General features: G+C 38.7%; 1 protein-coding gene across 1 annotated transcript in view; it reads left to right on the forward strand.

Moving 5' to 3' along the window:
- si:ch211-196i2.1 (collagen alpha-2(I) chain) overlaps nt 1–23,284 on the forward strand; it is an 84,401-nt gene that overhangs the window by 17,469 nt on the left and 43,648 nt on the right. The window contains exons 2-6 of the mRNA XM_066646401.1: nt 13,164–13,308; nt 13,469–13,627; nt 15,123–15,318; nt 17,121–17,252; nt 17,837–17,923. Of these exons, the coding sequence (XP_066502498.1) occupies nt 13,164–13,308; nt 13,469–13,627; nt 15,123–15,318; nt 17,121–17,252; nt 17,837–17,923 (719 nt within the window). The remainder of the gene's footprint in view (nt 1–13,163; nt 13,309–13,468; nt 13,628–15,122; nt 15,319–17,120; nt 17,253–17,836; nt 17,924–23,284) is intronic.

Below are 23,284 nucleotides of genomic sequence, written 5' to 3' on the forward strand. Positions count from 1 at the left end.
GCCAGTCCAAAACAAGACCACACCATACCACACTTTGCTAGACACATACACGCACGCACACACCTGTGGACAATTTCGCAAACCAGTCAACCTAGAAACGTGTTGTTAGATTGTAGGGGGTAACTGAAGCAAACAGAAGAAACACACAAACAAACAGGGAACTCACCAAACTGCTCACAGACAGTGAACCGAGGAGAGGAATTGAACCTAGTAGGACCCCAAGTGTGTTAAATTGTCCAACGGCATTGCAGTGCTCTAAACTAAAAAAAATGCAATCTTTGGCTTCACGTATCTGGGAAGGAGCAGCTTGGTGGCATTTTGTGATTAAGAGAGACATAGATATTGGGAGGTATTGGCAGTAACTAATTACTAATCTTACATATTAGTCAAATTGGTTAGGAAGAAAATTTTGACTAGGCAACCAATATCTAAAAAATGGGTTTTCAAACTGAACAGGGACCGTATATTAATATGCCAGTGTGGTCTATGCCAGTGGTCCTTAACCCTAGTCTTAGTGGGCCTCAGCCCTGCCTGTTGTGTTTTTTTTTCCTCACTCTATCACACCCACTCCAGAGGGGGTTGTTAATTATCTCATTAGTTGCATCCGGTGTGCTGAGCAGAAGAGTATCTAAGCCCCATCCCCACGGATCAGTTTTTTTGTCTGTGTTTTGGCTTCCTGTCTACACGAAAACAGTGTTGTAGGTCTCTGAATACAGAGGTTTCCAAAAACGCTCTCCAAGGTGAAGGGTTTTGAATTCTCGTGTGGACAAAAGAAAACGGATATTTTTGGAAACACTGACCTCATGCAGTGTGCCTGTCTCTGGCTGAAATGCAGAAAGCTCCTCACTCACTTTATAGTGAAGTGCATAAGTCATTAAACTACAATGTAAATACAGCTAGCATAGATTCCTACATATGAATAAATATGCTGTATTATAAATATATAAAGCACTCTTAAGATTTAGATTCAGTATTTAGTGACTTGCGTAGTGCACTACATAAGGAGTACGGAGTGATTTAGGGAGAAACTTTGTGTTTCTCTCATGCGTCGTGTTGTTTTGATGTCTCTCTTTAAGAGGTACTATGGCCCCCTACTGGACTGGCATGATAATGCAGCCATTTTTGTATTTGTCTGGAAGTGGATATTTTCAATTTAATAACAAAAGGAACAATTTAATATTTTATATATATATATGATTTTTCCACATGGAGAACCAGATGCTGCAGAAAAGATGTTGCTGGTTGTTAGACAAAGCTCAGCAACATCTTTTCTGCAGCATCTGGTTCTCCATGTGGAAAAATCATACCTAAATCATACTGTCCATTTGTACTCTTTCAGCTGTTCCCAAAGCATCAGCATTTCCTAACAGAGAAATAACATAAAGAGGACACGATTTCCTCCCCTCTGTACTTTTAATTAACCTCTTGTGGATTTACCCAGTCTTTGCCCCTTCCTCCTTCTGGACCCCAAGGTGTGGACACTACCCTCTCTTCATGGTTTCCAGATTAATGAAAAGAAATGTAGGGATCTGTTTCTGGTTTAAACACAGTGGTTTGGAGTTTGGAGATGTATAGGAGAATAAATTATTTTAACATGCTCCTGGCCTAAAGCCCAGTGGAGGCTGAGAGGCTTTACAAAGGTTTGAGAATGAATATGTTTATTCAGAAATGCTGCAGTTTAATTAGGGCCTTGATGTGGTGGATAAAGCTCCACAGCAGAGTTAATTACACACTGTGAAATGCATCTTCTTGCATTCTTCTTCTTTACTGAACATCTAGCCACAGCTAGTGTTTAAACAGATTCCAAGTTTTGTGTCAATACTACATTTGTGTTTGTAAGCAGACGAGGAGTTATTTCAGTCAGATTTCAGGTTGTTCAGGCCGGCTTGGGGAAAGAAAAAATAAAAACACACTTTACAGTGCTGTCATATTTGACATGAAAAAACAAGATTAATGTAATATCACTATAGAATTTATGTAACTGTAAATTATGTGATTAATTATTACTAATTAGGTAATTGTAAATAAATAACTAGAACATCTAAGTGTTCATCACAAAGTATGCTGTAATTTATTCATGTAGCAAGCCTCTGGTTCACTCATGTTGGACGGTCTAATGCCTTTCTCTTGTGAGTGCCATACGCAGGTGGAAACCTTTAATCATTTAGGACTTATGACTGTTCACCTTTTATCTCTTCAGACCAGCCATAATTGTGGTACAATAATAGCCCCATCTTCTCTTGCCAAGCCATTAGAGTAATGTGATACTGTGGAGGGAGACTACAGCCACCGGTCACTTCTGGAATGAGTCCAGATGTAGAGGCCTAAGGCACAAGCCCAACAGCTTAGAGGACTGTCTTTAGTCACTGGAAATCTGCCACTTGGTAAAGTCAGAGTGGACCCATAGTTCAGTGGATCAAATTTACATAATTCGTACATAAAGTCTTAGGTTTTTATGGCTTTCATTACTGGTTACACTAAGGGCTGGATGATATGGCCAAAATATATACCATCATATTGTTCTTAATTTTGGTCGATACGATGTACAGTCATCCCTCGCCACTTCGCGCTTCACCTTTCGCTGCTTCAGTGCATCGCAAGTTTTTATAAAATATTAATGGGAAAAATAAATCACAGATTTTCGCTATTCCACAGGTTTTCTTCAGAACTCGATTGGCGGAAAATATATATATTTGGTGAATTTTTACATGAAAAATGTATAAAAATATATTAAAAATATTAATTCTAACAATAAAGGAATGTTGTAAATCATAAAGTATTACGAATTACAGTAAATAGTGCAGATTTACTCTCTGAAACGAATAGTTATTAAGGGAATGGAAAAGGTTTATGTAGCGTAAAAGTGTGGGGGAGGGTTTATAAAGCCTTAGAATAGTGTATAAATACTTAAATAAATATACTGTCCCTACTTCGCAGATTTTCATTTATCGTGGGTGGTCCTGGAACGTAACACCCGCAATAAACAAGGGAACACTGTAATTCCAAAATCAATATGAACCACATAAAATCCACAGGAAAACTTCCAAGAACAAACAAGAAACATGGCATCAGCATCAAACATAAACTTATTGGTTGGTCAATATTAATATTTTTAAACTAAATTTTAAATTGAGTGAGCTAAACTGATGACAGTAACCTGTAAAAAATGTCAGTCAATGACAGATGTTGTAAATAACGTATATTTAAATATTGAAAATATGTTTCAAATCATTTCATTGTTATTGAAATATTTTATATTGCGAAACGTATACTGATATTGAATTATTGTCCAGCCCTAATTACACTGCATGTCCACATGTTGGTCAACACCAACCTTCATTTATGTTCTAACATCTAAATGCTCTCCAATCCTCACAGAAGTGTTGCAATATGTAGTAGAAATCATTCTCAGAATATTAGATGCAGTTACTGCAGCAAAGGAGGAATGAGCAGTAGTCTGCATACTTTTGGCCCTATAGAGCTGCTTCAGCAGTTAATAATAATATGGTATTATGCTACCTCAAATCCATGCCCATTTTTTACCAGTGAATATATTGGTTGAGAAAAATCTCCAAATAGAGAGTGGATTATAAGAGTTGGGGGTGTTGGGGTAGTGATTGTAACCAGACAACCAGTGTTTAATTTTGCAGGAATTAAAATTCCCATTTAAAGTCCTCCACAGTGGGCTGTAACTGTATGTGACAGCTTGGTTCACAAGAGGATAGTTTCTCAGAACATGAATCAGTCCATGAACACTTTATGTTCTGTAATCATATGGAAATATGACTTCATGTGATCTGTGTTGCTATCTTTTACAACTTCATTGTTTGGTGAAATTGTTTTTATATCCCATGAAAGAGGTGGAGCTGGGTCACACGGAGAAATGTAAAGGATGGATTTATTGATGTATTCTGTCAGTGTGAGCAAAGCTGCCGCCTGTAATCAAAAACAATTAGCTTCTTATTAGATTGTGAAATTATATGAATTATATCAGATTTACAGTCTTTTTAAATGGATCATGGGACAAGCCTCTTATACCCTAGCAGTCTTATGCTAGGACATAAAATACACTCCAGCAGATTTGTGTCTGGTGCAGCATTAGGCAACAAGCTGCCTGAAATTATGTTAAGAGATATTTTATTTGTGATGTTCAACAAGATCTTTGCAGCGACCCAGGAAATTGTGTAAAGTTGTGGTTGGTAAAGTGTAATGGTAACACCACTCTCTGTCAAAAAATAGACAATGGGTTTGATTCTGAACTCGGGCAACAACATGTTCAAAAAATGTTCAAAAACAAACAAACAAAAAAGTTAATCTACACCAAGCATGAATGTAAATGTAATGTGATTGTACTTTACTTTCCAAGGTGAATGAAGAGGTCTAAATAAATCCACAGTTATTGTTACCTGTGTAAATAAATACAAAAGCAACTGCTCAAAAAGACTTAAGTACTAAGAATATTCAGCATCTAACAGCACAGGCACAGACATTTGAGACTGCTCACTATTTTTCTCTGATTAATGTCCACAAAAACCTCTATTTCTTTATTTCTGAGTTTGATTTTTCTTTGTATAAAATAATTAATGATATGACTGATCACAAAGCACTGCAGGCACTGTCACCAAATTAGAAATGGCTTGAATATAATAGACTGTATGAGTGTGTGTGTTGCCCTGAGAAGGACTGGCGCCCCCTCCAGGGTGTATTCCTGTCTTGCGCCCAATGATTCCAGGTAGGCTCTGGACCCACTGTGACCCTGAACTGGATTAGCAGTTACAGATAATGAATAAATGAATGAATAGAATAGAATATATTTGACTCAAAAGTAGATTTCTGAACTCACTCTGAAGTACTTGTAAAATGATTTCTGTACTTCAGCACATGTACTTCAGTGAAAGTAACTAGTAACTACACATCTCCACTGGCAATTGTACTTTTTGTGAAGTTGTACATATGGGAGCAATATGAACTCTACCTGCCTCTCTGAAACTCAGCTCCAGTATGGTTCTGTAACCCCTGATCTGCAGTAAGGGTGTTCTGAGAGCCTATATCTCTCTCTATCACAGCCCATCAATCCTGCATCTGAGTGAAACTTCAGCCCTCTCTGTTTTCAGACATATTTGGATAAGAAGATCTTTTAGAAGGGTCTTTGATGCTACATGGAAGGTATGGTACCTCTGAAAAGGCATGAATAGCAGTAGATACATCCACAGAATGTTTGTGTTTCACCTGAACATTAAGAAGTCAAAATGTTGTAAGTACTGAATAATTAAAATCACAAAATATTGTGTAGTTAACTGCAGTTAATGGACCCTGAGGTTCTGGGTTCTAGCCCTGCTCTGGGTGTCTGTCTTTGAGGGGTTTGGAGTGTTCTCCCTGCGTCCGTGTGGATTTCCTCCGGGTGCTCCGGTGTCCCCCGTGGTCCAAAAACATGTGATAGTAGGTGGATTGGCTACTCAAAAGTGTACATGTGTGTGAGTGAATGTGTGAGTTTGTGTTGCCCTGCAAAGGACTGGCGCCGCCTCCAGGGTGTGTTCCTGCCTTGCACCCAGTGATTCTGGGTTCCGCAGCACTGAACTAGATAAGCGGTTACAGATAATGAATTTTTTTATTTGACACCAAACAGAAATAGGTAACACTTTACTGTAGGTAATTATTCGTAAGCAACTATATATTAACTTGTGCACAAAGTGTATAATCTCCAGAAAAAGACATAAAATGAAGCAGGATACATCATAGCATCTGCACATGAGCCATGTGTTACCATGCTCAGTGCCACATATGGCCTAGAGGGGTATAAACCCTCCTAGCACTGGGCTGTGGAGCAGTGTTTACTTTGTTCTCAGGAGTGATGGAGCTCCACCCAAACCTCTGGGATGAGCTGTAGTGGTGTTCATGTTAAAGAACTAATCTTCCAACATCAATACCCAACCTCACTGATGTGTGTGTGCCTGAATGCCATCAGCTCCATTGATTTACAGCAGTAAGTGGGACAAAATAAACACTAAATCCCTTACTTTTAAAAGAATTGGACAAGCCAGTTCCACAAACTATTGTACACAGAGCTCAGCATATTTCAGTGTATTATGCAGTGTTTTGTTGTCAAAACTGGGGCTGAAAAAAGTTGATCAGTAAACTGATTAAACTACCCCTGTGGAAATATGTGAAGAATTATGTCCATTTCAGATCAGGACTGTAACCATAATCATAATACATTGTGAGAATGAATTACTTCTGAAGTCATCCTGAAGACACTGCGGCACAGAGCAATGGCTTTCTAATTCTGGAAACTGTTTACTGCAGTGGGATACAGCACGGAGCACCTTGCATATGTGATCCATTAATATAGAACCTGAGCAGGCAATGCAGTGTCCACAGTACCTGAGCCGTCCACATGTGCAACCTATCAAAACACTGTCTGTGTCTTCCAACATTAGAGTACACAGACCACTCAACAGCCAGGCCACATCATGATACACACACATAAGATAATAATACCTGTCTGTCTAAGTTGAAGTTAGGTATATAGTGTGCTGTGCAAATGTTAAAAAACACTTTTTAGTCAAAGAAAGCATTAAGTAAGAGTTATTCCTTATGTAACTGTGTGAGAGTGGCTGCTGAGGAGCTTATAAAGTACAGTAAAAGCAAATATCCAAAGATAAATCCCCATCAGCAAACAGAGCAACTGAATGGCCACCCCAGAACCCAGATGTCAACAGCATGGACTGTGTTTGGGATAACTTGGAATGTGAAAGCATGAAATGGAATGAAATTCTAGGACTACATTTTGAGGGAGCTGTAAAACTCTTGTAGATTCTTTGAAAATCTGAACTGAAGACCTTAGCATATTGTTGAAGCAGTAGTTATTTGTTTGTTTATCTGAATTAAGCCAGTTCATCAATATTCTGAGTTTTGAACACTGTTCCATCTTTCCTCTTTTAAACTTGGACTGCTGCTGTTTTCAAATGCAAACTGTCTTTGGTCCTCATATTTATGACTTGCCTGTGCAGAGGTCAGTTTTATGGTTGGAGCTGATTTCCCTGTGGAGTCCATCCCTTGGTGAAGCGACCCCTTCACCGGGAGACTCCTTACATCATTCCTGCAGAACTGCACGACTCTTGACCAGGAAACAACATTTAGCATTCTTCCTCTCTCTCTCTCTCCCTCTCTCTCTCTCTCTCTCTCTCTCTCTCTCTCTCTCTCTCTCTCTCTCTCTTTCTGTCTGTATCTCCCTCTCTCTCTCTTTATTCTTGTAGTAAGATAAAGCCCTACATCTTGCCTGCTTAAACTCATGTCGTTTTTCGGAGGTGTGTACAAGCACATTTGGCAGACCCACTTTGGTTGGTGGTTGTTTGAGAAGAGCTCTGACGACGCTTTACATAACCGAGTGTAGCTTAAGCATATGTGAGTGATCAGGGTTTTTGCTCCAGGGCATGTGTTAGTATGAAGTGGCTTTTCACCAGGGATGCAATTGTGGCTTATCGTGTGTTTGAAGACATTACAGTGCAATGAGGTCTGAAAGGCCAGAAAGAAATGCAGTAATTACTAACAGCACATGCAAAAATCCAAACCAGTCCCCATATGTGTGAACTAGCCCTGGCTCATTTATCAATTGTCAAACTCAAAACTAGGATATATTAAAAACTAAGCCCTATTTACTATACAGGGTGCTATTTAGGGAGTCTGCCATTTTATAATGATGTTTGAAAACAAATGCTTCTCTTAAAACCGCAAATGCATTGCAATAGAAAGAGTAGGGCACAGCTATAATGCATTACACTTTATACAATGAAATGGAACAAAAGTTGTATAAGGATTAGCCATTTAATTGCCATAATTTACATGCTTTCCTGTGCTATACAGCACTAAATTTGCTTTGGCAATACCACAAAAGGGAAACTTAATTCCAATGTATTTCAATACCACAACCTTTAATTACAAGTAGTTATATGTCATTTCACAGGTTTGTTTGACACAAAGGTTCACACAATGACAACATGTATGATAATGATTCTGATTCTTCGGTGTGGGGAATTTTAAGCCAAGTATATGCAGAACTTTCTCTAAGAAAATGTTACTTTTTAGCCACGAATGTGATGACATTTAGTGCATTCACAAAGCGCCCCCAGCTTGGGGGACGAGAGTCCATTCACTTTCATTTAGAGCATTTAGAGTAAGTGTCTCCAATATTATCTTCAAAAGGACAGTGTGGTGAAGGTTTTTAATCCATCAGGCGGAAACACACACCATTTTCTACTTGTTTATTAAGTTTTATTTCAGTTTGTTCACACATTAAAAGTTTGAAACATAATGAAGCTTGGTCAGGAGACTGGGAATGCATATCTGGTCTCGCTTGGGGTGGGAAGGATAGCTAATCCTCTCCCCCAGTCAGTCATTGTGTTAAAGATGATGTTGAATGACAACCGTTTGAAAAGATTTAGTGACTGTTTTCATACGTCTGAGAGAAAGACACGGCTAGCTTTAACCTTCCTGGTTTGTAGCATTATGTGATAGTTGGAGAACTAGCCAGTGTGTCTAATAACTCAAATTAATAGTAATGGCTATAATTATGTTTAGAAATTATTCAACATTTAGATTTCATCTTGACAATGAAAGTTGCAGACACAGGTATGTCTTCCCTCCTGTTTTAATGACATCACGTAAAGAAATGTTTGGAGACACGCGTTGTCTTTTCCATTAAGGAAAGTAAAGTGTCTCACTCCTGGCGCCCAGATGGTGGAACAAACTTCCACTGGCTGTCCGGACAGCAGACTCTCTTACGGTCTTCAAACACAGACTGAAGACTCATCTCTTGGTGACCCACTTAAGTGAGCACTAATCTAAGGGCTTACCGTAACAGACTGTGTTTGCCCTTATACTGTGCTTAGCTTCTTTCTTTCTAGATTTGAGCACTGACTAAATGCTGTATATTGCACTTACTGTGTTTTGTTCTTTCTAGGTATCAGCACTGGCCCTTGTTCTGGCAAAGTCTGAGCTCAGAGGGAGTTGGGACTCTAACCTATTTGTACTAGCTAGGATACACATTCTGTCTGAACACTAAGCACTTTTGTGAGTCGCTCTGGATAAGAACCTCTGCTAAATTCTGTGAATAGAAATGTGTGATAAGTGCACTGTATGTACTTTTTAAGCACTTTATACCCACTCTTAACAGTGTGTGTGTGTGTGTGTGTATGTGCGCTGCTTAGACGTGATGTGTCTGTGAGGAATGTCCTGTGTGGTATAAATCTGCTCTCCCAGGCCAGAGCACAAGACCACTCAGAAAGCCTTTGGCTAATGAAACGAGTCAACAATAGCCCTGCAGTTTTTGTTCAGATGTTGTGTGCTTCATTTGACCCTGAACTCCAGTCTTCGGAGTCATAACAAAATGGCTTTGAACATGACCTTTTGTTTTAAAACATAACTGACTTTTGCCCTGCCCTTAGGTTATATTAGACAGCTTTAAACATGCATTTTCACAGAGGGATTTTAGGCATCTGGTTTGCATGGTTTGTGTTGTCAGTTCTGTGTGTTTTGTCGCCGACTGAAAGAAGCCGCACCAATCTGATGGTTTGTGCATGTTTGACTTTAACTTTCCCCTCAGCCATGTTTCCCTTGCACTCTCTGACTTTCTGTTTTCCTCTTTGTTCTCTTTCTGTCTTTATCAATACACATTTTTCTCCTGTGATTTTCAAGCCTGGAATCTGAATAAAAGTAATTTTCTATTAAATATTTTTACTTAAGGCAAAGTTTTAAACTTTCCTAGTTTTTCCTAGGTTCTAAATTAGGAAAATATATAATTTCTGTTAACAATGTTATTAATGGTATTAAACATGTATTGTGTAATTTAACACATCTACATTATTTAAACAGTTAATAATTGTAATATATTAGCATCATTGCTATATAATTTTTTTATTTTGCAACCACAAATGACAACTGTTGAGTGTTACTGTGACTAGTACAATTCCCTTGCATTCTTGTGTGCAGATGCAACATTGTTCTATGCTGATAAGAACTTCAAACAGAAATGATCCCTTTAACAACATGACACTGGTGAGATAGTTTCAAGATGTACATAAAATAATCAGTATGAGCATGAAATGCAGACGATGCGTGGTTTAAACATTGCTGTCTGCTCTCTGGCATGTAAAAGCTATATTAGATAAGGTAAATTATATTCATTCGTTCATTCATTCGTTATCTGTAAGCGCTTCTCCAATTCATGGTCGCGGTGGGTCCAGAGCCTACCTGGAATCATTGGGCGCAAGGCGAGAATAACCCTGGAGGGGGCGCCAGTCCTTCACAGGGCAACACAGACACACACACATTCACTCACACCTACGGACACTTTTGGGTCGCCAATCCGCCTACCAACATGTGTTTTTGGACTGTGGGAGGAAACCGGAGCTAATTTATATTCATGTTTATGAAATATTGCAGATGTTATTATGCAGAGAAACATTTCAATTTAATAAGTGCTCTTTTCACAGGACGTGCTCTATTTGGGACCTAAAAATGCTGGATTTTTCAATCGCCAATTTTTTCCAGGATTTTGCTCTCCACAGTCTTTTCCCCGTACAAATTCTTGCCCTAAGCCCCTTAACCCTTCATTGAAGTGTGCACTTTGATGACATTTGATGAAGTTGTTGAAGGGTTAGAAAAGGGGTTGAAAGATGTTAAGGTAGTATATCATAATCTATTTTTCATATCTGAAGGTTCCTGTGACCTACGAGCTTTACATTTTCTGCACTGTATTTTACAATACAATGCTATATATATAATGACATGAATACATATGAATGACATACATACACAGACGTGCTACGGAAGTGTTTGGTTTACCATTAAATTACATTTTATACAAAATATAAGCATTTCTACACAAATGTTGGTATCCCAGCGATGTCCCGTTCCTTTATCCTATATTAGATTTGTTTGATAAAATATAGTGTTTTGCTTTTAGTAATGTTACATTTATTCACTGTTAGTATGTAATGTTGTCCGTTCCTGTAATGAAGATAAGTTTAAAAGGTTGCTTGAATATCACTTCAATACAGTACTTCAGTTTGTAGTAACTGGTTTCCCAATATTATAAGTGGTCAGGAACTGACAAGCTAAACTCAACAACACAGCTATAGAACTGTGTCAAACTTTAGCCCCTGTGTTGTGTGTATTGTGCATATTGTGCTTTGTGGTTGCACAGGAGGGAATTCAGGTCCCACTCAACAATTGGTAGACTAGTTTTAGTTGCACTAACAGCTGCTATGTCCCGCAAGTCATCATATTAGGACTATGAGCCCAACAGCTATGAGCCCAACTACGAAGTGGTATCCACTAGTGCTGACAGCAGTCGTGTGCAGGGCTTGAGGCCAATAATGAGCTCTCCTGTTCTGAAATACAGGGAAAATATTACAAAGTGAAAAAAGTAAAAAAAAAAAAAGGCGTGGGGGTTCTATTCCTATAGGAGTTGTTATGTTTATGGAGAAGGATTTGGTATGTGTTTTTAGAGCTCATTACACAGTGTGTAAATCAGTAGACTTCAGGTGCTGGTTCTGTTATTAAAATCCTTTGCTAACCTCACCATTTCCTTCTTGTTAGCACTGTCACCAAGACAGTAGTTACCAAGGTTCAATTGATTTACCCGGTGCTGCACCACTGTGGTTTCCTGCTTAGTGCAAGTGTGTGTGTGTGTGTATTTGTTCTTTATTCCAAGGAGAGCTCAGATTTATTACATCACATAAATCTTAGCTGTATAGGAAGCCTTTTTTTTACTGCAACATTATAAATGTGTACATTCTATGTCTGATAACACATGTTCAGTAAAGTGGAAGTTCTCCTTTGTCTCCTAGTCTCACTTGCGTTCCAGCCGCCATGTCGGGTGTCCAAAGTTTGTGTTTTTCCGTTGTGCGCTACAGCTATTTAGACAGGAGTAGAAGATTATAAAACACTCAAATTATTTCACACTGGCTTCAAACCAATTTTTTTTGTTAAACCAGCTCAAAGAGACTTGTGTATTGCTCTTTGTCAATAGGTTTGTTACCTACAGTTCCCTTTATTTACTTAACGCTCTAATGTACTAATTGAAAATATCTAAGGATAAAAATTGTGGTATCATCTTACATTCCCAGTTAGTTATTACCTTGTAGCTACAGCGCAAACTAAACAAGGAAACATCATGTAACAATTGTGCTTCAGCTGATTGATTATATGTGGAACAAGTGGGAAGATTTACACATTTAGGGTATTCCTTTGATTAGATCCATCGACCTGTAAATGAAGCCTTTATCCTGGAGACCATTAACATTCACAAGGCTGGAGTCTGTGGTAATGAGGTAATGTGTGTTTTTTTTCCTTCTTCCTAAAATGGAGCTCTAAACAGCCTGGTGTGTAGTGTGAATTGTGTGGCCTGTCCTGGCAACAGAAATGCCCTCCCATCTGTCACTCTGACCATTCAGGGCAGTTGTGTTTTCTGCTTTTTCTGAGCCATTTATGCTAAGTCACTTTCTCAATATTTGATTAAATGCAGCATTCATGTGGACAAGAGGAGGGCTAAGAAGGTTTATTTATCGCTCTTACTACCTCACTGTTATGGTCAAACACAGCCACGTCCTACGGCCACATGTGTTCTCTGTAAATAAATCAGGCCCCTGCAAGCAGCAGGAAATGAGCGAACTCAAGAGGTGGGACACAATGGTAGGCACTATGGGGTATGGCTACACCATTTAAAACCATACCTCAATGTATTATATTGTGCTAAACATTTAATGAGGGGACAAGAAAGCCCTGTTATTTCTTTTTAGTGAACTGATTTCCTGAAACACACACACACACACACAGACACACACACACACACACACACACAAACACATAATAGCATCAAGACCTTGGCAGCACTAATAATTACTGCAACAAAAAAATTACAGGGAGTATTTTAGAATTGCATTGAACACAAGGCACTATTTATGTTCACTTTATAGGTTATCATTTCATCTGCCCCTGAGCTTACATGCAGAACAGATGTGTCCAGTGTCTGTTTTACTGATGTGATAAGTTGTGATCCGAGTTCCCGCTTGCAGAACATGAAAGTAAGTGGGTTCTGCTATTGGTTCCTGGTCTCTGCACTTTGATCAACTGCTATTTTTCTATCTGTTACCTCTCTGTAGAAGATATCAACCTTCTACACCAGCTGTGGCAAGTGGCCAACAGCAGTAATGCCTCTGTCAGCCTGGAGGCTCACAGATGTCCAGTGCTGCATGTGGGACAGTACTCTACCCTTGCTCTTCCCCTACGCCAACTTTTTGGACACAGGTAAACTGTAAAACTGTCCTCACAGTGCAACTAGTTTCCTGAGTTTATAGTAAATTATACAACTGTAAGCTCTCACAACAAACTCTGACTTTTAAAATATAGTTTTCTTTGGTTTTTATATGTTTGTAAGTTTAAATCTGAAATAAATCTGTCCTCTTAGCTTTGGTGATGAGTTCAGTTTGCTGCTGCAGCTGCGCAGTTCTCAGCGGGAAGACCGGAGCCTGCTGACCTTCCTCTGCCCTGATGGTCACATCCTCCTGCAGATTCGAATTAGTGCCTACACCTTCACTTTCATCAGCACACAGCAGCGCCATTACGAGTGAGTATCAGCCCACTTCACTCTCACACACACACACACACACACCCACACACAAAGTAATTTAATTTATTCCAAATATTATAATAATAATTTGCTTCATTTATATAACTAAACCTAAGTACACTTGACAAATCAATAACAATTTCATATCTACAGCAAGTATGACCCATACAGTTCCTCGGCTGGCTAGGCAGAAAACTCTCCTCATCCTGACATATAGCTTTGACCTGGTAAACCCTGCTACTGCAGTGAGACAGTCTGCTCTGCTACCATGAGGAGAATGTCTCTGGCTTGTGGTCAGCCCGGCTGCTGAGAAAGTATCTTGGACAATTGTCAGTGGACAATGGAGAAGCTCTAAAGCAAGCAAAATAAATTTCATGCAAAACAGTCCCAGACATAAAACAAACAAAAAAACAAGCCCTCTCAGAATAACTAATGTAAAGCAGCAGCTAAGATTGGCACAGTGTCCTTACACCAGACACACCCACACCAACAAACACTAATCATCATCATCATCATCTTCATCATTAAGAAGAATAAAATGCTTTATACAGAAGAGATGGAATAGACAACGTCACATCTGCATAGAAAACCCAAGCGAACATTGCATACGGGGTGGGTACATTAGAGGTGAGTCATCATTTTAGACAGACTTTAAAGCTTACTTAAATTTTAAATGGTTTCCTGCTGAGTAATTGTGGGGTGCCATAATCTTTCTGGTCAATTTTATTATTCTACTGGATACAAATGCCTTACAGTAGATCACATTTCCACCTCACCAAGAGTGAATAATACTTCAATACTCTGAGCTGAGTTCATGTCCACATACATAGTGATAAAAGCAGTCTCTTACTTTTTTCCTCATTGCTCTTGGTATGAATTTATTAGTGTTGGGCAGAATTGTATCATACGCTTTGTTCCTGTGATAGACTTGAGAGCTCTCTGAAAGACTGAACATATCACAATGAAATAAACCACACACATGGAGTATAAATTAGACCTGATACTTCCTGGTAGACTGAGCTATAAGGGCTGATATTTGGCTGTGCTGCTTAATTACCTATTTGGGCTAGAAAATTAATAGTGCATACACACTGTTACTTCAACTAATGTTGTTTTCATCTCTCATGAAAGTATAAACATATGTTTTCTCAGTGTGTGATCACATAATATTCTGACACATTATGTAAGCTATTCAAACACTGTTTGGATTGACAAGTTAGCCATCTTGGGTATTGTCGCTGTCCAAAGGAAATAGTATATTCCATCTTTTTGGATTTTCTATTTTCATCTCAGCAAATCAGCAGCTCAATACACTGTTTGACAATTTAATGGTGGACCAATGAACCCACTTTAAATTAATTTTGACAGCAACAGTGTAGTCATAGGAGCCCGACTCTGATACATAATGCCACATTAAAGATCTGCTGCAGTAATTGTGCTTTTATATCCTCATTTAAAACACTGAGATTTTGTTGCATGCTTCTCCTCTCAGGTTTCCTGTGGCTGTGTTGTCTGATGGAAACTGGCATCGAGTAGCAGTCAGTGTGTCTGCGGGGCGCTTAGCTCTGTATGTGGACTGTGCCCTGGTGGAGAGTGTGGATTGGACCTATCAGGATGGTCTAGGCATCTCCACTGATGGACTTATCATGATTGGAGGAATCATTGAAGGATTTGAGACACCATTTGAGGTAAAAGCTGAAGCTACTTGAAATGGCAACAAACCATTTTCCATCATGTTATCAAACATTTAGTATACTGACACCTATTGGATTTGCTGTGCCAGAGATTCTGTACTGAACTTAGTTTAAACATGGCCATGATGGAATGAAAATTGCAAATAAATATTGAATGCCAGAACTACTTCATCATTTAAGATGGAAGGGACAGTTTCATTAAGAAGCTTAGGTTCCTTAATGTAAAAATTCAGTTGGGAGTGACGTTATACTATTTTAACTGATCTATGTTCCCTAAAATCTTGACAAAATCAATTGCTGGACCTTTCCAAATTATGTCAAAAATGCAAAACGTTGAAAATGAGATACAAAGTAGAGTTTCTTATCTATAAAGTTGAATACACCTACAATGGAGTTACAGAACTGAGTGTCTTATGGAAGAAACAGATACTGATTAAAAGACATTTGTAATGTACCAGTCCAAGCACAAATCTCTGTTGTTGTGAGGACACTCGTGTTATTCATCATTTACTTGTCTGCACCTCACGAAACATGAAGACATCTCCAGACCTGTCCCTGCAGACCTCAGGCCAGCTCATTCTTGAGGAAGTTAAATTTAAAATGCTCTAGAACATGTACCATGAGGGAGAAGCCTAACATCTGTGTTTATACTCATCCAACAACAAGGTGCATCTCCCATCATATTCCCCTGTACAAATGGGAAGAGAGTATAATTTTTTGCTGTGCTACAAACTTTAACATTGACACTGACATATGCCTCTTACAAAAGATCTTAGCAGAGATAAATAGCCAATTCAGTCTTAAGCCTGCAGTGTTGACCAATGGTGATGCAATAAATGTGCTGATGTAATGGCTACTTCTCCAGTCTTGACCTTGAGGTTGTTTATTATGGGACCCTGCCTATTTTGATTATGTGTTTTCAAAGGATGCATAACTTGTAACTGTTTTTAGGTCAGTTGTTCGCAACTCCTAAAGTTAAACCTGAATGGTAAGTGAAGAAATGTAATGATAGAAAGTAAAAGAAATATGGGCATTTCTAGAGTAGAAATTGATCTGGTCACACCAAATGAAGAAAGTTAATGTCCCATGAAGTCTAGGCATCGCTCATTAGCATCACTCACAATACACAGTCCTTTTCCACTCTAAACTGTGCTAATGCTCTCCCAGTCTCATTAGGGTGTTTGTGTCTTGGTGGGGGCATAGTGTATATTTATGTAAGCTTTTGAGGTTGGGCTCTACAAATGCACATTGCACGGCTGTCCAAAGAAAAACAAGTACATTTACAGACATTACAGGAGTAGGCAAAAACTGTATTTACTTCTAATGCCAGTTAAATTGGAGCGATTTTGATCCAGGTAATTTTAGAGTGTAATTAGTGGTTTATTCTTGTCTTGAGATGATGTATGATCTGGCTTATAACACAGTCACTCACTTCTGACACTGTATGTGCTTGTTTTAATACTTTAATTCTTTGTGCTTGTTTTAAAATGATATTACAGGCAGGAAAAATGTCATAATATTGTCTGCTCTGTATTGGATATGTATGTTATTTGCATAAGTGTAAATAAGTGCATAAGTGCAGGTCAGTATAAGGACTATTCCCGTAAACATGTGAAGTAATAAATGTTAAATAATGTCATTTATTTCAGAACTGCAATAGGCTATAGTCTATTAACTTGTTATGTCATACATCTATTTCTTTTAATGTATACTTCCTAACAGTATCTTGGATTTGTTGCCACATCTGCTGATCCAGATACAACCTTTAACTTGTTCAATGCCCCCTCTCCCTGAAGGGTGATCTGAAGCAGGCGACGTTTCTAATGGGGGAGCCAGATGCAGCCAGAGATCAGTGTGAAATGATTGTACCACAATGTGATGGAGCTGTTCACAAACCTCAACGATCCCCACGCACTCATGAACTAGAGGTGAGAACCTAATCTCTCTGACCCTGATAGTAGAGGTTATGAGGTAGCCTATGATAGGATGAGACCTAAACAGTGAATGAAATAAAATATATAAAGAAAATAAGAAACTAAATGAAAATAAAGGTTTTTGTAAAAGTTTATACATATACATAATATACCTATTTTTATACATTCCTGTCTTCTGAATGGGTCTACAGCTTTCGTTTTTATAAAATAATCACAATACTGTGCATTACAACAACTCTAGGATAAGTTTAATGCCATATTTCAAAAACTGATGCTAAGACCCTCCCAGGCAGTTCATATTTGTGCTCTGTCCCAGGTCCAACACACATTTATTGAGCAAAAATTAAAATCTGCTATTTTTGTTGCTGTTGCTGGTGTTTTTTCCTAGAACCTCTCAGCCTTCTAAGAACCCTACATTTAAGTCTTTATAGGTTTGATTTCATTATGAAAGAGAGGATCAGCCTTGAAAGGTAAAACCCAATCTGTCTTCATGCCAGTAGCCCCTATTATTCCACTGGCAACACAACACACAAACTCCCCATTTCAGGATTATCACAAGCTTTATTTCTTTAATTCAGGAGCTCCTGTTGTCCTCAAATGACCTGGAAGACTTACTAGAAAACTCCAGCCCAGCAGACAGGGTCTCTCTCCGCACTGCACTAACCGTGAGTAAAGAGAACACATTTTACTGCATTGATTTCAGCTCTTCTTAATCAGTGCTAATAGGCTGGTGATTTACTTGAGCTGTCTGTGCACATTTATAAGAGAAAAAGTGAAAGAGATCCTGCAGACTGCACCTTTAATCTCCCCAATGACAGGAGTAGCTCATTAGGCTCAGACGTTGTGGTTTTAAAGTGGAAGGAATTGTATAGATTGGCAGGCTGGCTGTTTGCTTAGTCTTCTGTCTGTCGTCAGTTGTTTAAACAAGCAGGGAATGACTTGTGCACACTTGATTACTTTGTATTGCTATGGAGTATTCCATTATGCAAATATTTTGTTTTCTGCCATTTCTCCTGGAATTCTTATCATTTTCTATGAAATGTTCAGCTTTGCCTTGTCTCATAATAAAAAACCTGTAGCACGTTTTATGTGCACTTGATTACTGCTTATATAATTCACAGCACACCAGATTAGTACAATAGAACCCCGGAAGTCGACTGTTTCTGAAGTCATCATAGTCGGAAGTCGACGCCAAATGTCGAGAGAATTTCGACTCGGAGGTCGACCTTTAAACTCTGAACCCGACCCGACCCACGCGACTTTTGTAAACAAACACCGCTCATGTTGAGCTTAACTGACGCTACTTGGCGTCAGTTTACGGCGTCGTTCCACAAGGTTGGAAGCTTTTTGAGGTTGTGCTCCAGGTTTTTGCGTATTTTACGCGTTTTTGTGACTTTTTTTTAGCAAAAAAACAATAACAAAGATGGGTCCCAAGATAGATACATCCGAAAAGCAAAAGAGGAAATATATGAGAACTACAATAGAGCTGAAAAAGGTGGTAACTAAGAAGTTTGAGGAAGGCGTGCGTGTGACTGACTTAGCATCGGATTTCAAATTGCCGAGATCGACGGCAATACCTAAGAGTGTAATTGTTGATCATTTTTGTAGGGAAATAGGGAAATCTATGGTAAAAAATTGATGGTCGAGAATTAATCAGTTTTCAGTTATTTCTTATGGGGAAATTCGATTCGGAACTCGACCGCATCAGTTGTCGACGTGAGTTCCGGAACGGATTACCGTCGACTTCCGGGGTTCTACTGCTTCCTTCTGGTGGAATTGTGCCTGGCCAAGAAATTTAAATTGGACGCTACAAGCTTATGAGCCAAGTATTTTTTAAATAAAAAGTAGGACAAACTTCTGACCTATGCCATAGAACAACCAAAACATGTTGAACTAAGTAACCATGTGTGGAAAAAGTTTTGAAAGAAACTTTACATCATTTAAATGTACCATAGCAACTTAAAGATTTTTTCCAACAACTTGTATATTTTGTGGAGTAGTAGAAATAGTCATATTCATCACTGAGATGTGAGTTTCCACCATAGACACCTCCTTAAAGCATGTGATGACAGGACAGCTTAAATTAATGACAGGAGCCTCACCTCAAAGGTGGGTTTAAACCCCATCTCCCTTTTGCAGAGGAAATGACTTAAACATCCTTCTGCACCGCCAAGTACAAAGCACACACTCATGCACAAAAGCTACTTAATCACAAGGACTAAGCTGGAATAATATGTCAAAATGATGATTATTTTCATTCCTGGAGAATGTGAAATGTGTAATGGCAGTAATGACTACATAACAAACGTGCATCCCCCATAAGGATCTGTTTAGAGAACTATATGTATATGATCAAGATAGTTAGTGTTCTGTTTCTTTTTCATCCAACATTCTGGCAGTGATCTTTAACGGATTTGCTGAAACATCAGACCATGTGCTGAACGTTTTTTGGAAGGGAGTGCATTTTGTATACATGCTAATCCCATCTATGCTGTGCCGTCACCTGGATTTCATTAGTTCATGTCAAAGGTTGCTTGCTTTGAGAACCGAAAAACTAGATTTTCTTCATTCTGATTCTCTTTCTGATGGCTTTCTTAATCATGAGATATAATCTCTGATTTCTGAGGCTTTTTGTTGTGGTTTGGATCTTTGATGGCTCTGACATTTTAGGGTTTGTTAGTCTCTTTTTATATAAGCTTCCAGTAGAGGCTGAATGCCCCATTTCCACACAGAGCTAATTAATCACAAACCTGCCGGCATTTCTCACCTCCTTTCACAAGGTCAAGTGGGGGTGGGGTCAAAGTTAAATGCCTAATTAGCACTACTTTCTCTTTTCTCCTACCAAAACCAATCTCAGACCTACTTCTTACACACACACACACACCCACACACACACACACACACACACACACACACACACACACACACACACACACACACACACACACCACATGTTTTGGATCAGAAGTTTTATTGAAATTCATGGTGGTTTTACCTGTTGGTGCTGCGCCTCCTCAGGGATGTGCTTCATAGTGCATGACATGCTCTGTGTTTATTAGTGTTTGTCCTGCCAACAGTCACTGAGGCAGAAATATTTTAGTTCTAGTCTGGTCCCACTCATGTTAGGCCTCTTTCCACATGAGGACTAATGCATTTGCTTAAAATGTATAGTTCTAAAAATGGTAAAGAATCATATTCAATTAATTTCAGTAAAATGTCCAAGAAGGACAGGTTTTTTATTAAGTATCTTTTTGGGAGCTAAAGTTCTGTGAGTCCGAATAGTGTCTCTGTGACCACCACTCCATATAAAGAGGCTGAAAGAAAGCCAAGCTTATTCCTGGAACTTCTGGAAAGTTTCTGAGTGGTTTCTCTCATCTCCCCCCACTCTCAGCATCTACAGGCCAGAGGTCAGCTAGCTTAACCTGACCTTTTGCTGTGCTTTTGAATCACCCCTTTAGCCATTCTTTAGTACCACATGGTACTGTAGAGTTTCAACGTCTTGGCAAAGACATTTTAAAAATGATCTTCATTCTGGCTGTAGTCCCAAAACTCATGTCACACATGGAATTATTAATTGTAGAATAGGTATTCCATGCCTTCCATCATCTCTACATGTCTTTAGAAAAATACAGTTCTGTGTAGACCAGAAAATTTCTGTTGAGTGCTTAGTTTATTTAGTCAAACCTCCATTAAATCAGCTGATGATGATTGAATTAAGTAGATCCATGTAATAACTGGAGTTTAGAGTAAAGTCAGGAACCAAACGTGGATTCTTCTAAATGTCGAACGAAAACAATAGAAAATATGTTAAGTTTAACACTATTTGCACTATTATATGTTATAGTGCATTTAGCTCAATGTGCTTGGAGGAGAATTCCAGCAACCTATTCTTTTACATCATTTAACAACCCAAACTGTCTAGGGTTACACTGAGTGACAGGGAGAGAGAACACTGACAGTGGAGTACTTCTTCAGCTTATCTGATGTTTTAGAAAAGATGTGCTTCATGCTGAATTTACACTGGTGACTTAATGAAATAATACTGGTCATGTTCTAATCTCAGATTTCTCTTCACTGCTAAATTATTTGCCAGACAATAGCTAATAGATAAATGTATTTGCTTTTTTGTCACTGATAGTGACTGCTTATTCAGTAGGTTATCATATGTGTACTTAATGTGTTAATGAATGAATGAATGAATGAAGTGAATATAAATATATTCATATTCAAAATGAAATAATATAGTTGGCTGTAAAATTGTCAACGTCAATCTACATACAGTATGCACTGACGCATAAATATTTACATGAAACTTTGTATCTTTTGACATGCCTACCCTCAGACTTGTTTTCATGTACATACATGCTCAGAAGAGAATTGGGTCTTAGAAACAGAAGAAGGGCCTTGTTCATGTAATCCGTTCCCTCAAAACTGTTGCCATAATAATCATTACATAAACAAGTCATTCGTATTCTTCCTGTCTTTGCCCCTTGTGGGGATCATTGAGTCACAGTGTGTGTGTGAATGTGCCAGATCCATGTCTCCTGAGCTTCTAGTCTCCATGCTGAAGGCTGCACTTTCTGCAGGTTAGAGTCTATCCAGATGAACAGTGAGATGTGTGTTGGCCTTTGGCAGAACCCTTGGCACTGCAGAATAGCAGACAAATGACAGAGTACAGTGAGCAAGTTTGGGCAGATCTCTCAGTAGATTTTTTTTGGTGTGAGGAAGAAGGTGCTAATATCTCTCTCAAAGTCCTTATGCCCAGACACTTCCCATGTGGACAGCTATGATGAAATCTGTGGCCCAGAGTCAGCTCAGAGGAATCCTGTTTACAGTGACAGTGCCGTGCAATCTTGTTGATGCTTAGCAGCGATGGAATGAGGATGGAAGAAATCAGCAGAAAATATTATCAGCAGAAAATCCAGGATGTCCTGTTTATAATGGTATGCAAGAGCACAGTCTGTGTGCTGTCTCTTCAAAGCCTGCGGAAGTAAACTCAGTCAGCTGAAAGTTTGATAATATAGACCAAGCCTTTCACTTGGGGTTGTTCCACAAAGCAGAATTGCTTAGTTAGCCAGGTAACTTAAGCCTAAAGCCAAGCCTGTCCAATAGAAACAGAGCTGAGGGAGATTCCTATTGGACAGTCCTTAATTTTAGGTTTAAGTAGCTGGCTAACTGAGAAACCTTTTTATGTGGAATACCCGCCTGGTCATGCAGTCTTTCATTGCCAGTACCGAAAGGTTGGACAAACTTTGCAGAATATTGACAGCTGTTTATAGCTTGACAAGAAGTTGTATTAATAGACAGAGTGTGGGTTTTTCATGTGGTGGCACTGGGCCAACATGAGCATTGTTGAAAATTTGTTGTTGTTTCCAGACTTTCTAGTTTTTACATGTTTTCATAACATCCTTACTTTGTTTTGATCCTGCATTGCTCTCTAGCAGCTCAACACAGCAGCTCACACACACACTCACTCACAAAACACTAATAGTCATAAAAATAATAATTTAACTCTTGAAATTAATTTAAAATAGATTTCCAAGCTGATTCCTGTGTCGTGATTACTACAAACTCTTGTTTCCTTGAAAGGTTTGGTGGTGTTAATCACATCAAATAGCACCTTTCCTTTAGCTGTTGTCTAAATAAAAATGCATATATATAGACACACAGTGGTGTGAAAATCTATTTGCCCCCTTCATGATTTCATATTTTTTTTGCATGTTTATCACTCTTGAATTTTTCAAATCATCAAACAAATTTAATAATTAGTCAAAGACAAAGACAACACAAGTAAAACACAAAATACAGTTTTAAATGAAGGTGTTTAATATTAAGGATGAAAAAAAAAATCAAAACCTTTATGGCCCTGTGTGAAAAAGTATTTGTCCCTTAAATCTAATAACTGGTTGGGCCACCCTTAGCAGCAACAACTGCAATCAGCATTTGCAGTAACTTGCAATGAGTCTTTCAAAGAACTGTGGAGGATTTTTGGCACACTCATCTTTGCAGAACTGTTGTAATTCAGC

The sequence above is a fragment of the Hoplias malabaricus genome, chromosome 15 (genome assembly GCF_029633855.1).
Source record: "Hoplias malabaricus isolate fHopMal1 chromosome 15, fHopMal1.hap1, whole genome shotgun sequence".
In the NCBI taxonomy this organism is placed as follows: domain Eukaryota; kingdom Metazoa; phylum Chordata; class Actinopteri; order Characiformes; family Erythrinidae; genus Hoplias; species Hoplias malabaricus.